Genomic DNA, 14,367 nt, shown 5'->3' with positions numbered 1-14,367 from the left:
CTGTCAGACTCCACCCCAGATCTATGGAATCAATCTCCCTGAAAAATGGTTCTGGGAAGCCGTATTTCAAACTTGATCCCAAGGTGATTTTTAGGTGGCTGACCTGGTACTAGTTAGCAAAATGGCTAAATTGACAATATATATAAAGTACTTTATTAAAGATATAAAAAGTACTATGGGGGACAGAAGTGATCAGATGAATTCCAACTCAGATGTGTGGCTCTGAGGCAGGAATATTCCTGGCATGTTTGAAGAACATCAGCGACAGCCGGGGGGATTGGTATGAAAGTGTGTGTTGGGGTGCGTGCGAAATAGTACCTAATGATGTAGACTGCGTAGATTGGTTAATGATATATTTTTATTTGCTTAAAGATACATGTATTGTGGGGCACCTGGGTGGCTGAGTCGGTTGAGTGTCTGACTTTGGCTCAGGTCATGATCTCACGGTTCAGTTCTATGAGTTTGAGCCCCACATGGGGCTCTGCACTGACAGCACAGAGCCTGCCTCAGGTCCTCTGTCTCCCTCTCTCTCTGCTTCTTCCCTGCTCATGTTCTGTCCCCCTCTCTCTCAAGAATAAATAAACATTAAAAAAATTTAAAAAGATACATGTATTTCGCTTACTATTTGTGAGGCACTGTTTTAGGTGGTTTATCTATACCACGTAAAAGGTTGAACAACTACCATTAGTAACACTTCAGAGACTATTGCAGGGAAGTAATGAATCCGTAATGCCCTAATGAGGTACTGGAGTAATTATTTTAAGTTTGATTCGAGGGAGACTGCTATGGGTACTTATCTAGGAAGGTATCATGGGACATGAACTGCCCAAGGTTTTGGAAAGAAACAAATTACCTGACCCTGTTTTGTTATGAAAAAAATTTTTTTTTGTCTTATGTTCTTATCTTCCAAATATACCAGGTCCTGTCTTGCCTTTTGGCCTGTATCTTTTGAGCATGAATATTCCCAAGAGGTGAGCCCCTCCAAGGTTTGGGAACCTCAGCCTAGAAATCCAGGCAGCCCTGTGGTAGCCATTACCTGAGAGCACTGGCTGTAAAGAAATAGGACTTGGGATACGATGTCTTGATCAAGCCTGGTGAGGAGTTGACCCTTAGGAGCATGGAGGGCCACAGCTCCGTAGATTACCATGACATCAGTCTTGGTGAGGCTCTTTTTCCCAGAAAAAATACCCTGAAAGAGAGATATAAAAACTATGATTGAAGGTGTCGCCTTCCTTTCATGTTGTTTCCTAATTCTATGGACCACTACAGGGATTAAGAAATGAGACTGCGATGATGAAAATTACTCTAAAACTGATACGCTTGCTTGGTCAAATTTAAACACCCAAAACTGTGTTGTGGATCTATCAGGCTTTAAAAGAGGTCCCTGTGGGAAAGCGTGTGTTAATTTTTACTTATTACATCTCTTTCCTTCAGGGGAAGCCGAGTGTACACAATGGAAACTGACCAGGAGGCCTGAACAGTTGGTAAAGGGACAAACCTAGGCACACACAGAATTCCTTAGGACCTTTCAAGTCAGCAATAGTGATAGAAAATGGAGTAGTTCTGTTAGATAGCTGGTCATGCTACAGGGCCTGGGCTCAGGCAATTCTCACCTGGACTACAGACCTGGGGACAGGAAGAGGCTGTTCACTGATGGGATCAGTGTCGTTTGCCCTTGCAGTGACCAAAAGCTTTGGGACAGAAAGTTGTTCTTTTTACCTTACATCGATTCATGAAAAACTTTTCCCGATCCTGGAATGTCTTAAGAACTTTTAAAACAGTATCCAAGTGATTCTCAGCGCAGTATCCTAAAATAGATGTTATTCCCTAAAGTCAGAAAAGATAGGAGTTTTGAGTTTAACCATTCAGTTATTCAACAAATATTTATGGAACGCCTATTATGTGTCAGGCACTCTTCTAGGTGCTGGGGAGACAACAGTGAACAGAACACACTGAACTCCCTTTCCTTGTAGTGCACACAACCAGGGGGAAATGACAGGGGAATAACTTTAAATAAGCACATAAATTTGCTAAATATGTAAATACATAGTGTTTCAATGGTGAGAAGTGCTATGGACAGAAGGAAAACAAGAAAAGAGAATAGCACTGTAGGTTGGGGCATTTTCAATTTAAATGGGTGGAAGTCTTCATTAACAGGGTAACATTGAGTAGTGTTCTGAAATGAATGAGGGAGCAAGCCATTGGACTGGGTGGGAAGGAGAGTTCCAAACAGGATGGGGGAAATGGTGTTAGAAATAATTCCAAGAGCAATAAATGATCACATCTGACAAGGAGAAGATAAATAATAAAAAAGCAGTCTCAAAAGTTCAGTAAGTCTAGTGGTTTCTGACCATTTAATATGGAAGAGAGAATCCTAAACATCTTAAAATTTCTGAGGACAATGTATAACAAAATACACTACAAAATTTTTTTTTATACCAGGTGGTCTTTATTAGCCTGGGAATTTTTAAAATTTATTTTTAATTTTTTTTAACACACTCTCCTTCCTCCACATTCACATATACTCTGCAGCTTAGGCCAGGGTAGGGAATAGGTAAAAGTGCTTTGAAAAAGCTCTCTAGGTTATGCTTATGTTTTCTCTAGGTTGAAAATCAATAGCATCTAAGGTTATTTTCAGCTTGTAAATTCAATGATTTTGATATTTATGATTTAAGTTAAAAAATCAAGGCCAAAATATACTAAAAATACTTTTTATTAAGTAAGAATAATTGAAATTCGTTTTTCAATACTTTCACAAACCTGGTTAAATAATGAAGCATTGATCCTGGGATGCAAGTGTGGCTCAATATTCACAAATAAATGAATGTGATATACCACATCAATGAAAGGGTGAAAACCTTTTCAATAGATGCAGAAAAAGCATTTGACAACGTACATCCATTCATGATAAAAACCCTCAATAAAGTAGGTTTAGAGGGAACATACCTAAACATACCTAAACATGAAAAACCCAGAGCTAACATCATACTCAATGGTAAAAAACTTAAGAGCTTTTCCCTTAAGACCAGGAACAAGACAAGGATGTCTACCCTCACCACTTTTATTCAACATAGTACTGAGAGTCCTAGCCACAGCAATCAGGTGAGTGAAAGAAATAAAAGGCATCCAAATTGATAAGGAAGAAATAAAATTTTCACTATTTGCAGACAACATGATGGTATGCATAGAAAATCCTAAAGACTACCAAAAACTAGAAATGGTAAATGCATTCAGTAAGGTCACAGGACACAAAAACAGTATAGAGAAATCTGTTGCATTTCTACACACTAATAATGAATTAGCAGAAAGAGAAATTAAGAAAACAATTTCATTTACAATTGCACCAAAAATAATAAAACACCTAGGAATAAACTTAACTAAGGACATGTAAGACATGCACTCTGAAAACTATAACACTGATGAAAGAAATTGAAGACAGCACAAATGGGAAGCTATTCCATCCTCATAGATTGGAAGAACAAATATTGTTAAAATGTCCACATTACTGAAAGTAATCTACACACTTAATGAAATCCCTATCAAAATACCAACAGCATGTTTCACAGAACTAGAACAAATAACCTTAACATTTGTATTGGAACTACAGGAGTGCCTGGGTGGCTCAGTCAGTTAAGCCTGCAACTCTTGATTTCAACTCTGGTCTTGATCTCATGGTTTGTGAGATCAAGCCCCACATCAGGCTCTGTGCTGACAGCACGGAGCCTGTTTGGGATTCTCTCTCTCTGACCCTCCCCCACTCATCATGTTCTCTGCCTCTCTGTCAAAATAAATAAATAAACATTAACAAATTAAAAGAACCTATGCTTAATTCACAGTTGTCCCGTGTCTATAAAAGATACTAAACTTCAAAAAAAAAAAATTGTATGGAGCTACAAAAGACCCTGAATAGTGAAAGCAATCCTGAAAAAGAAGTATAAAACTGGGGCCCTTGGGTGGCTCAGTCAGTTGAGCATCTGACTCTTGGTTTCAGTTTAGGTCATGATCTCATGGTTTGTGGGATTGAGCCCCACGTTGGGACTGCTTGGGATTCTCTCTCTTCTCTCTCTGCCCCTCCCCTCACTTGCTCATGCTCTCTGTCAAATGCATACACAAACATTAAAAAAAAAAAAAGAAAAAGAAGTTATAATACTGGAGGTATCACAATCTTAGATTTCAAGATACACTACAAAGCTGTAGTATCAAAATATAGACACATAGATCAACAGAACGGAGATCCTAGAAATGAACCCATGATTATATGGTCAATTAATCTTTGATAAAGGAGGCAAGAATGATGCTGTGAAAACTGGACAGCTACCTACAAAAGAATGAAACTGGATCACCTTCTTACACCATACACAAAAATAAGTCAAAATGGATTAAGGACTTAAATGTGAGACCTGGAACCATAAAAATCTCAGAGTAGAGCATAGACAGTAACTTCTCTGATTTTGGTCATAGCAACATTTTTCTTGGTTTATTTTCTGAGGCAAGGGAAACAAAAGCACAAATAAGCTATTAGGACTACATCAAAATAATTATATATATATATATTGGGCTTTTATACATATACATATATATATATATATATATATATATATATATATATATATATATATGACTTTCCCCCCCAAGTTTTTATTTAAATTCCAGTTGGTTAACATACAGGGTAATATTAGTTTCAGGTGTATAATTTGGTGCTTCAACACTTACATACAACACCTGGTGCTCATTACTATAAGTGCCCTCTTAATCCCCATCACCTATTTAACCCATCCCCACCCCCCACCTCCTCTCTGGTAACCATCAGTTTGTTCTTTAGAGTTAAGTCTATTTCTTGGTTTGCTTCTCTTCCCCCCACCCCCCATGTTTTTTATTGTTGTTGTTGCTTCTTAAATTCCACATATGAGTGAAACCCAATAGTATTTGTCTTCTCTGACTGACTTATTTTGCTTAAGATTATACTCTCTAGCTCCATCCACCTTCCTGCAAATGGCAAGATTTCATTTTTTTTTTATGACTGAGTAGTGTTCCATTATGTATATATACCAAATCTTCTTTATCCATTCATCAGATAGACATTTAGGTTATTTCCATAATTTGGCTTATTGTTAATAATGCTGCTTATAAGCATCAGGGTGCATGGATCACTTCTAATTATTATTTTTGTATTTTTTGGGTAAACACCCAATGCAATTACTGGATCATAGAGTAGTTCTGTTTTTAACATTTTGAGGAAGCTCCACACTGTTTTCCACAGTGGCTGCACCAGTTTGCATTCCCACCAATAGTGCAGAAAGGTTCCCCTTTCTCCACATCCTCGCCAACACCTGTGGTTTCCTGTGTTGTTAATTTTAGACTTTCTTACAGGCATGAGGTGATATCTCATTGTAGTTTTGATTTGTATTTCCTTGATGATTGGTGAGTGATGTTGAGCATCTTTTCACGTGTTTGTTGGCCAGCTGGATATCTCCTTTGGAGAAATGTCTTTTCATGTCTTCTGGCCAGTTTTGAACTGAATTATTTGTTTTTTGGGGGTTTTGAGTTTTATAAGTTTATAAGTTCTTTATGTATTTTGGATACGAACCCTTTATCAGATATGTCATTAGTGAAGATCTTCTCCCATTCTGTAGGTTGTATTTTACTTTTGTTGATTGTTTCCTTTGCTAAGCAGAAGCTTTTTATTTTGATGTAGTCCCAATAGTTTCATTTTTGCTTTTATTTCCCTTGCCTCAGGAGACCCATGTAGTAAGAAGTTGTTACAGCTGATGTCAAAGAGGTTACTGCCTGTGTTCTCTTCTAGGATTTTAATGGTTTCCTGTCTCATATTTAGGTCTTTAATCCATTTTTTTAATTTTAGTTTTTTAAATTTATATCCAGATTAGCATATAGTACAACAATGACTTCAGGAGTAGATTCCTTAATGCCCCTTACCCATTTAGCCCATCCCCCCTCCCACAACCCCTCCAGTAACCCTCAGTTTGTTCTCCATATTTAAGAGTCTCTTATGTTTTGTCCTGTTTTTATATTATTTTTGTTTCCCTTCCCTTATGTTCATCTGTTTTGTCTCTTAAAGTCCTCAGATGAGTGAAGTCATATGATTTTTGTCTTTCTCTGATTGACCAATTTCACTTAGCACAATACCCTCCATTTCCATTTCCATTTTCCTTGCAAATGGCAAGATTTCATTCTTTTTGATTGCTGAGTAATACTCCATTGTAGATATATACCACATCTTCTTTATCCATTCATCCATCAATGGACATTTGGGCTCTTTCCATACTTTGGCTATTGTTGACATTGCTGCTATAAACATAGGGGTGCATATGTCCCTTCTAAACAGTACACCTGTATCTCTTGGATAAATACCTAGTAGTGCAATTGCTGGGTTGTAGGGTAGTTCTATTTTTAATTTTTTGAGGAACCTTCAGACTGTTTTCCAGAGTGGCTGTACCAGCTTGCCTTCCCACCAATAAAGCAAAAGATCTTCTTTTTCCGCATCCTCACCAACATCTGTTGTTGCCTGAGTTGTTAATGTTAGCCATTCTGACTGGTATAAGGTGGTATCTCACTGTGGTTTTGATTTGTATTTCCCTGATGATGAATGATGTTGAGCATCTTTTCATGTGTCTGTTGGCCATCTGGATATCTTCCTTGGAGAAGTGTCTATTCATGTCTTTTGCCCATTTCTTCACTGGATTATTTGTTTTTTGGTGTTGAGTTTGATAAGTTCTTTATAGATTTTGGATACTAACCCTTTATCTGATACGTCATTTGCAAATATCTTCTCCCATTCTGTCAGTTGCCTTTTAGTTTTGCTAACTGTTTCCTTTGCTATGCAGAAGCTTTTTATTTTGATGAGGTCCCGGTAGTTCATTTTTGCTTTTGTTTCCCTTGCCTCTGGAGACGTGTTGAGTAAGAAGTTGCTGCAGCCAAGATCAAAGAGGCTTTTGCCTTCATTCTCCTTGAGGATTTTGATGGCTTCCTGTCTTACATTGAGGTCTTTCATCCGTTTTGAGTTTATTTTTGTGTATGGTGTAAGAAAGTGGTCCACATTCATTCTTCTGCATGTCACTGTCCAGTTTTTCCAGCACCACTTGTTGAAGAGACTATCTTTATTCCACTGGATATGCATCCCTGCTTTGTCAAAGATGAGTTGGCCATATGTTTGTGGGTCCATTTCTGGGTTCTCTATTCTGTTCCACTGATCTGAGTGTCTATTCTTGTGTCAGTATCATACAGTCTTGATGATTACAGCTTTGTAGTATAGCTTGAAGTCTGGGATTGTGATGCCTTCTGCTTTGGTTTTCTTTTTCAAGATTGCTTTGACTATTCAGGGTCTTTTCTGCTTCCATACAAATTTTAGGGTTATTTGTTCTAGCTCTGTGAAGAATGCTGGTGTTATTTTGATAGGGATTGCATTGAATATGTAGATTGCTTTGGGTAGTACTGACATTTTAACAATATGTGTTCTTCCTATCCAGGAGCATGGAATGTTTTTCAATTTTTTTGTGTCTTCTTCCATTTCTTTCATAAGCTTTCTATAGTTTTCAGTGTATAAATTTTTCACCTCTTTGGTTAGATTTATTCCTAGGTATTTTATGGTGTTTGGTGCAATTGTAAATGGGATCGATTCCTTGATTTCTCTTTCTGTTGCTTCATTGTTGGTGAATAGGAATACAGCCGATTTCTGTGCATTGATTTTATATCCTGCAACTTTGCTGAATTCATGAATCAATTATAGCAGTTTTTTGGTGGAATCTTTTGGGTTTTCCATATAGTGTATCATGTCACCTGCAAAGAGTGAAAGTTTGACCTCCTCCTGGCCGATTCGGTTGCCTTTTATTTCTTTGTGTTGTCTGATTGCAGAGGCTAAGACTTCCAATACTAAGTTGAATAACAGTGGTGAGAGTGGACATCCCTGTCTTTTTCCTGACCTTAGGGGGAAAGCTCTCAGTTTTTCCCCATTGAGGATGATATTAGTGTTGGGTCGTTCATATATGGATTTTATGATCTTGAGGTATGATCCTTCTATCCCTACTTTCTTGAGGGTTTTTATCAAGAAAGGATGCTGTATTTTGTCAAATGCTTTCTCTGCATCTATTGAGAGGATCATATGGTTCTTATCCTTTCTTTTATTGATGTGATGAATCACGTTAATTGTTTTGCAGATATTGAACCAGCCCTGCATCCCAGGTATAAATCCCACTTGGTCGTGGTGAATAGTTTTTTTAATGTATGGATGGATCCATTTGGCTAATATCTTGTTGAGGATTTTTGCATCCATATTCATCAGGGAAATTGGTTTATAGTTCTCCTTTTTAGTAGAGTCTCTGTCTGGTTTTGGAATCAAGGTAATGCTGGCCTCATGGAAAGAGTTTGGAAGTTTTCCTTCCATTTCTATTTTTTGGGCCAGGTTCAAGAGAATAGATATTAATTCTTCTTTAAATGTTTGGTAGAATTTCCCTGGTAAGCCATTTAGCCCTGGACTCTAATTTTTTGGCAGATTTTTGATTACTAATTTGATTTCCTTACTGGTTATGGGTCTGTTCAAATTTTCTATTTCTTCCTGTTTCAGTTTTGGTAGTGTATATGTATCTAGGAATTTGTCCATTTCTTCCAGATTGCCCATTTTATTGGCATATAATTGCTCATAATATTCTCTTCTTATTGTTCTTATTTTTGTTGTGTTGGTTGTGATTTCTCCTCTTTCATTCTTGATTTTACTTTGGGTCCTTTCCTCTTTCTTTTTGATCAAACTGGCTAGTGGTTTATCAATTTTGTTAATTCTTTCAAAGAACCAGCTTCTGGTTTCATTGATCTGTTCTACTGGTTTTTTTTTTTTTTTTTGGTTTCAATAGCATTAATTTCTGTTCTTATCTTTATTATTTCCTATCTTCTGCTGGTTTGGGGTTTTATTTGCTATTGTTTTTCCAGCTCCTTAAGGCGTAAGGTTAGGTTGTGTATCTGAGATCTTTCTTCCTTCTTCAGGAAGGCCTGGATTGCTATATACTTTCCTCATATGACTGCCTTTGCTGCATCTCAGAGGTTTTGGGTTGTGGTGCTATCATTTTCATTGACTTCCATATACTTTTAATTTCTTCTTTAACTGCTTGGTTAGCCCATTCTTTCTTTAGTAGGATGTTCTTTAGCCTCCAAGTATTTGTTACCTTTCCAAATTTTTTCTTGTGGTTGATTTCGAGTTTCATAGTGCTGTGGTCTGAAAATATGCACGGTATGATCTCTATCTTTTTGTACTTGTTGAGGGCTGATTTGTTTCCCAGTATGTGATCGATTCTGGAGAACATTCCATGTGCACTGGAGAAGAATACATATTCCATTGCTTAGGATGAAATCTTCTGAATATATCTGTTAAGGCCATCTGGTCCAATGTGTCATTCAAAGCCATTGTTTCCTTGTTGATTTTTTGATTAGATGGTCTGTTGTGAGTAGGGTGTTGAAGTCTCCTACTATTATCATATTACTATCGATGAGTTTCTGTATGTTTGTGATTAACTGATTTTTATATTTGGGTTTTCCCACATTTGGTGCATAAATGTTTACAATTGTTAGGTCTATAGACCCCTTGATTATGATATAATACCCTTCTGCATCTCTTGATATATTCTTCATTTTAAAGTCTAGATTGTCTGATACAAGTATGGCTACTCTGGCTTTCTCTTGTTGACCATTTGCATGATAGATAGTTCTCCATCCCCTTATTTTCAATCTGTAGGTGTCTTTAGGTTTAAAGTGGGTCTCTTATAAACAGCATATAGATGGGTCTTGTTTTCTTATCCATTCTGTTACCCTATGTCTTTTGATTGGAGCATTGAGTCCATTGACGTTCAGTGTGAGTACTGAAAGATATGAATTTATTACCATTATGATGCTTGTAGAGGTGGAATTTCTGTTGGTGTTCTCTGGTCCTTTCTAATATTGTATTTTTTCCTCTTTTTTCCCCTCAGAGAGTCCCCCTTAAAATTTCTTGCAGGGTGGTTTAGTGGTCACAAACTCCTTTAATTTTGTTTGGGAAACTTTTCATCTCTCCTTCTATTTTGAATGGCAGCCTTGCTGGATAAAGAATTCTTGGCTGCATATTTTTCTCATTCAGCACACTGAATACATCCTGCCACCCCTTTCTGGCCTGCCAAGTTTCTGTGGCTAGGTCTGCTGCAAACCTGATCTGTCTTCCCTTGTAGGTTAGGGACTTTTTTTCCCTTGCTGCTTTCCTGATTTTCTCCTTGCTTGAGTATTTGTGAATTTGACTATGATATGCCTTCTTGATGGTCGGTTTTTGTTGAATCTAATGGGAGTCCTCTGTGCTTCCTGGATTTTGATGTCTGTCTCTTTCCCCAGGTTAGGAAAGATTTCCCCTGTGATTTGCTCACATAACCCTTCTAGCCCTATTTCTTTCTCTTCCTGCTCTGGGACCCCTATGATTCTGATGTTGTTCCTTTTTAATGAGTCACTGATTTCTCTAATTCTTAAATCGTGCTCTTTTGCCCTAATCTCATTCTTTTTTTCTGCTTTATTATTCTCTGTAAGTTTGTCCTCTATATCGCTGATTCTCTGTTCTGCCTCTTCCATCCTTGCCACCACTGCATCCATCTGTGATTGCAGCTCAGTTGTGGCATTTTTAATTTCATTCTCACTATTTTTTACTTCTTTTATCTCTGCAGAAAGGGATTCTAATCTTTTTTCGACTCCAGCTAGTATTCTTATTATCGTGATTCTAAATTCTGGTTCAGACATCTTGCTTGTGTCTGTGTGTTGGTTAAATCGCTGGCTGTCGTTACTTCCTGCTCTGTCTTTTGGGGTGAATTCTTTCGTTTTGTCATTTTGAAGGGAGAAAATGAATTAATGAAGTAGAAAATTGAAATTAAAAAATTAAAATTAAAAAAATATTAAAATTAAAAATTAAAAACACACCCACACAAAAATCGAATAGATGATGCTAGATCCTAGGTGTGTTTTGGTCTGGGTGTAGAAAGTGGTTTGACAGACTAGAGAAACAAACAAAAAAAAAAAAGGGGGAGGAGAGAAAAAAAATAAGGAAATCGTTTGAGAATTTGAAAAAATGAATACACTAAAGTAGACTAAAATACACAAAAGTAGAGAATATGGTAGAAAAAAATTATAGAAAAATATTTTTAATAAAAATTAAAAAGAAATATGAATTTTTTCATTTTCTGTATCTAAGAAAAAAGAAAAGAAACAAAAAAGGAGAAAAAAGATAAAAAAAGAAAAAAGAAAAGACAAAGAAATCGTTTGAAAATTTGAAAAAGTGAATACACTGTAGTAGACTGAAATAAAATGATGGGAGTAAGATAGAATTTGAAAAAATTTACATAAAAGCAAAAAATACAGTAATAAAAAATAAATAAAAATATTTTTAAAAGAAATTGAAAGTAAAAATGAAGTTTTTCTCTTTCTGCATTGAAGAAAAAGAAAAGAAATGAAAAAGAGAAAAAAAGAACAAGAAAGAAAAAAGGAAATTGTTTGAAAATTTGAAAAGGTGAGTACACTGAAGTAGACTAGAATAAAATGATGGAAGTAAAGTAGAATTTGAAAAAATTTACACAGAAGTAAAAAATATGGTAATAAAAATTAAAAGACAGATTTTTTAATAAAAACTGAAAATAAAAATGAGTTTTTTCTCTTTCTGTATTCAAGAAAAAAAATTGTAAAAGAGAAAAAGGAAAAAGAGAGAGAGAAAAAAATGGAATAGATGAACCTGCTAACAGATTGAAGTCGGACTGAAATTGCTTCGTTTTCCCCTAGAGGTCAGTCCATATAGCTGTTTATAGTCCATAGATTAAGCCGGCGGTGAGGTTTGTGTTCTTGAAGAGCGAAGTTGACCCAGTTGGGCGGGGCTCGGTGTAACAGCTCTGCTCTCCTCTAGATGGCGCTGCTAGCCTACTGGGGTGGATTGTTGCGGTGCTCGTCAGTGCGCATGCGCATGCGCGGGTGGTGAAAAATGGCGCCATCCCGCCACCCAGTCTGTTCTCCCGGATCAGCAATCCCGCACTGCTCCTCCGTCTTCAGCTCTCTTCCGCTCTCCGCTTTTCCACTCTCCGTGACCAGGCCCCAGGTAGTAACTCTCTCCCGAGCTTTGTCTCAGATGCGGCTGTTTTCCCCAGCCCCTTACTTCCGAAGGACTGCGGCTTTGACCCGCTCTGCCCCTCTGCGGGAGGGTCTCACTGAGCAATGGCCGAATGAGCAGTGGCCGAATGTCGGCTGCACCCAGGAATGCCTGCTGGATGCTGCTGTTGCCGGTGCCCCAAGACTGCGGCCAGGTGCCAGCCTTCCCCCACAAAAAATCGCGAGACAGTGTAGCCTCAGCATTTCAGGAACCATGGAAAATCGCAACACACATCTGGCACCAGGCTTCACCCTCAACAACCTTGCTCCAGTACCGGTGAATGTGGCTGCCTTCTGGGGTCTGCTGGGACCAGGTGGCCTCACAGCCTCTACCAAACGTCTTTCCAGCAGTGGAACCTCTTCTCCCTGTGTGGCCTGAGAACCTCCTGGACCCCACTCAGCTCCTGGGGATTCACCTTTCCCACCAGAGCACCACCAGGTATGGAGCTGCGGAGTTTCAGACTCTGCGCTTTCCCTGTTTATAGTCTTAATGGAATTTAAACCCTCTCTCCTTTCTCCTTTCTCCCTTTTTAGTTGAGTCCCTGCGCTGTTTCGAATTTTCCACTTTCTCTCCAGCTGCTTTTGGGGAGGGATGCTTTTCCAGTATTCTCCACTGCACCCCCCCCCCCCACCCCGTCTCTGTCCTCCCTCCACACATAAAAGCAGCTTCCTGCCCTCTGTGGCTTCTCTATCCCTAGTTCACCTCTCCACACAGTGTACCTACTGAATTCTGTGGTTCAGGTTGTGCCCATTGTTGTGTCAATATTCAGATCAGTTTTCCAGTTGTGCAGGATGGTTTAGTGTTGGTCTGGCTGTATTTCATGGACAAAAGACCCACAAAAAACTTCCATGCTGTTCCGCCATCATGGCTCCTCCCCCTTTAATCCATTTTGAATTTATTTTTGTGTATGGTATAAGAAAGTGGTCCAGTTTCATTCTTTTGCGTGTTGCTGTCCAGTTTTCCCAAAACCATTTGTTGAAAAAGTATCTTTTTTTTTTTCCTGTTGGATATTATTTCCTGCTTTGTGGAAGATTAATTGATCATATAATTATTGGTTCATTTCTGGGTTTTCTAGTCTGTTCTGTTGCTCTAGGTGTCTTTTTTGTGCCAGTTACCATACCTTCTTGATCACTACAGATTTGTAATATAACTTGAAGTCTAGAATTTTGATGCTTCCAATTTTGTTTTCCTTTTTCAACATTGCTTTGGCTATTTGAGGTCTTTTAAGTTCCATAAGCGAAGGGGTTTAGGAATACACTTATGATGAGCACTACACTGTACACTTGAAACTAATATACCATTGTATATTAAGTATACTGGAATTAAAATTTAAAAAATAATGGAACATTGATATTTAAACAGAAAAGCAGAATTTTCTGAAAAAATTCTGTTGGATTATTTTGAATGTGTCCATGGATTCTGGGCAAGTAAGACATTGTCATAAGACCTGTCAGTGGTTGTCTGAATGGAATTAGTTTTCGTCATTATACGAGCAAATTGAGAGAAAGGAGTCCTACCTGCCGCTGATCTCCTAGTTGGTTGGGAGCAATGAGAAATTCCTTAATCTGTGAGCTTACAAAATCTGTATCTTGGCAGGATGCTAAGGTGGTTCCCAAAGCTTTCCAAAGAAATTTCTGGAAAACAAAAGACAACAAGGAACAGAATGTTAATGGTCGGAAAGCAAAACTCCAGTGAAAAGTGGAAAGAGTTTACACAGTTATCCAAAGGACAGAAATTTGGGTTACTTAATGACTACTTACTAAACATGCACTTCAAGTATTATTTCTTCCTGAAAGTGTTTTCTTCCCCACCAGGCTCTGTCCTTACCTGTGCTCTTTTGTACTCCTCTATGCCTTGTGATGTGCCATTATAATACCTTTTTACTCCCTACTGTAATGTTCAATTTTCTTGATTGTCTTTGTGCTCAGAATTTCAGTTCTTGGTAACAGAGGGCTTTATTGATTGCTTTCAGTGCAGTCCCTGGTAGCTAATAAATACTCAATAAATGCTTTTAAAATACACATGTTCAGTGAAAACTGAGTTGTTTAAAGATGATGTCATCAGATATTCTCAACTTTCAAAGTATATTAACTTACTTTATAGTTTAGGAGATTTAATCTATATAGTTTTGAAAATAATACTTTGTAAGCTCTACTATGATCTCTTTCAGGAGTAGGGTGAGTTGTCTAGAGGTGCCGTAGAACGTGTCCAGGGTGAAGGAG

At 37.8% G+C, this 14,367-nt stretch overlaps 1 protein-coding gene across 3 annotated transcripts in view; it reads right to left on the bottom strand.

Annotated features, from left to right (window-relative positions):
- MROH2B (maestro heat like repeat family member 2B) overlaps nucleotides 1-14,367 on the bottom strand; it is a 68,857-nt gene that overhangs the window by 26,297 nt on the left and 28,193 nt on the right. For all 3 annotated transcript variants that reach the window (XM_053201136.1, XM_027075906.2, XM_027075902.2), the window contains 3 exons: nucleotides 13,663-13,779; nucleotides 1,720-1,827; nucleotides 1,037-1,189 (listed from right to left, as the gene is read on the bottom strand). In XM_053201136.1, the coding sequence (XP_053057111.1) occupies nucleotides 1,037-1,189; nucleotides 1,720-1,827; nucleotides 13,663-13,779 (378 nt within the window). The remainder of the gene's footprint in view (nucleotides 1-1,036; nucleotides 1,190-1,719; nucleotides 1,828-13,662; nucleotides 13,780-14,367) is intronic.

Source organism: Acinonyx jubatus, chromosome A1 (genome assembly GCF_027475565.1).
Source record: "Acinonyx jubatus isolate Ajub_Pintada_27869175 chromosome A1, VMU_Ajub_asm_v1.0, whole genome shotgun sequence".
NCBI lineage: Eukaryota > Metazoa > Chordata > Mammalia > Carnivora > Felidae > Acinonyx > Acinonyx jubatus.
Note: the sequence above shows the minus strand (reverse complement) of the source record. Positions and strands in the feature narration are given on the sequence as shown.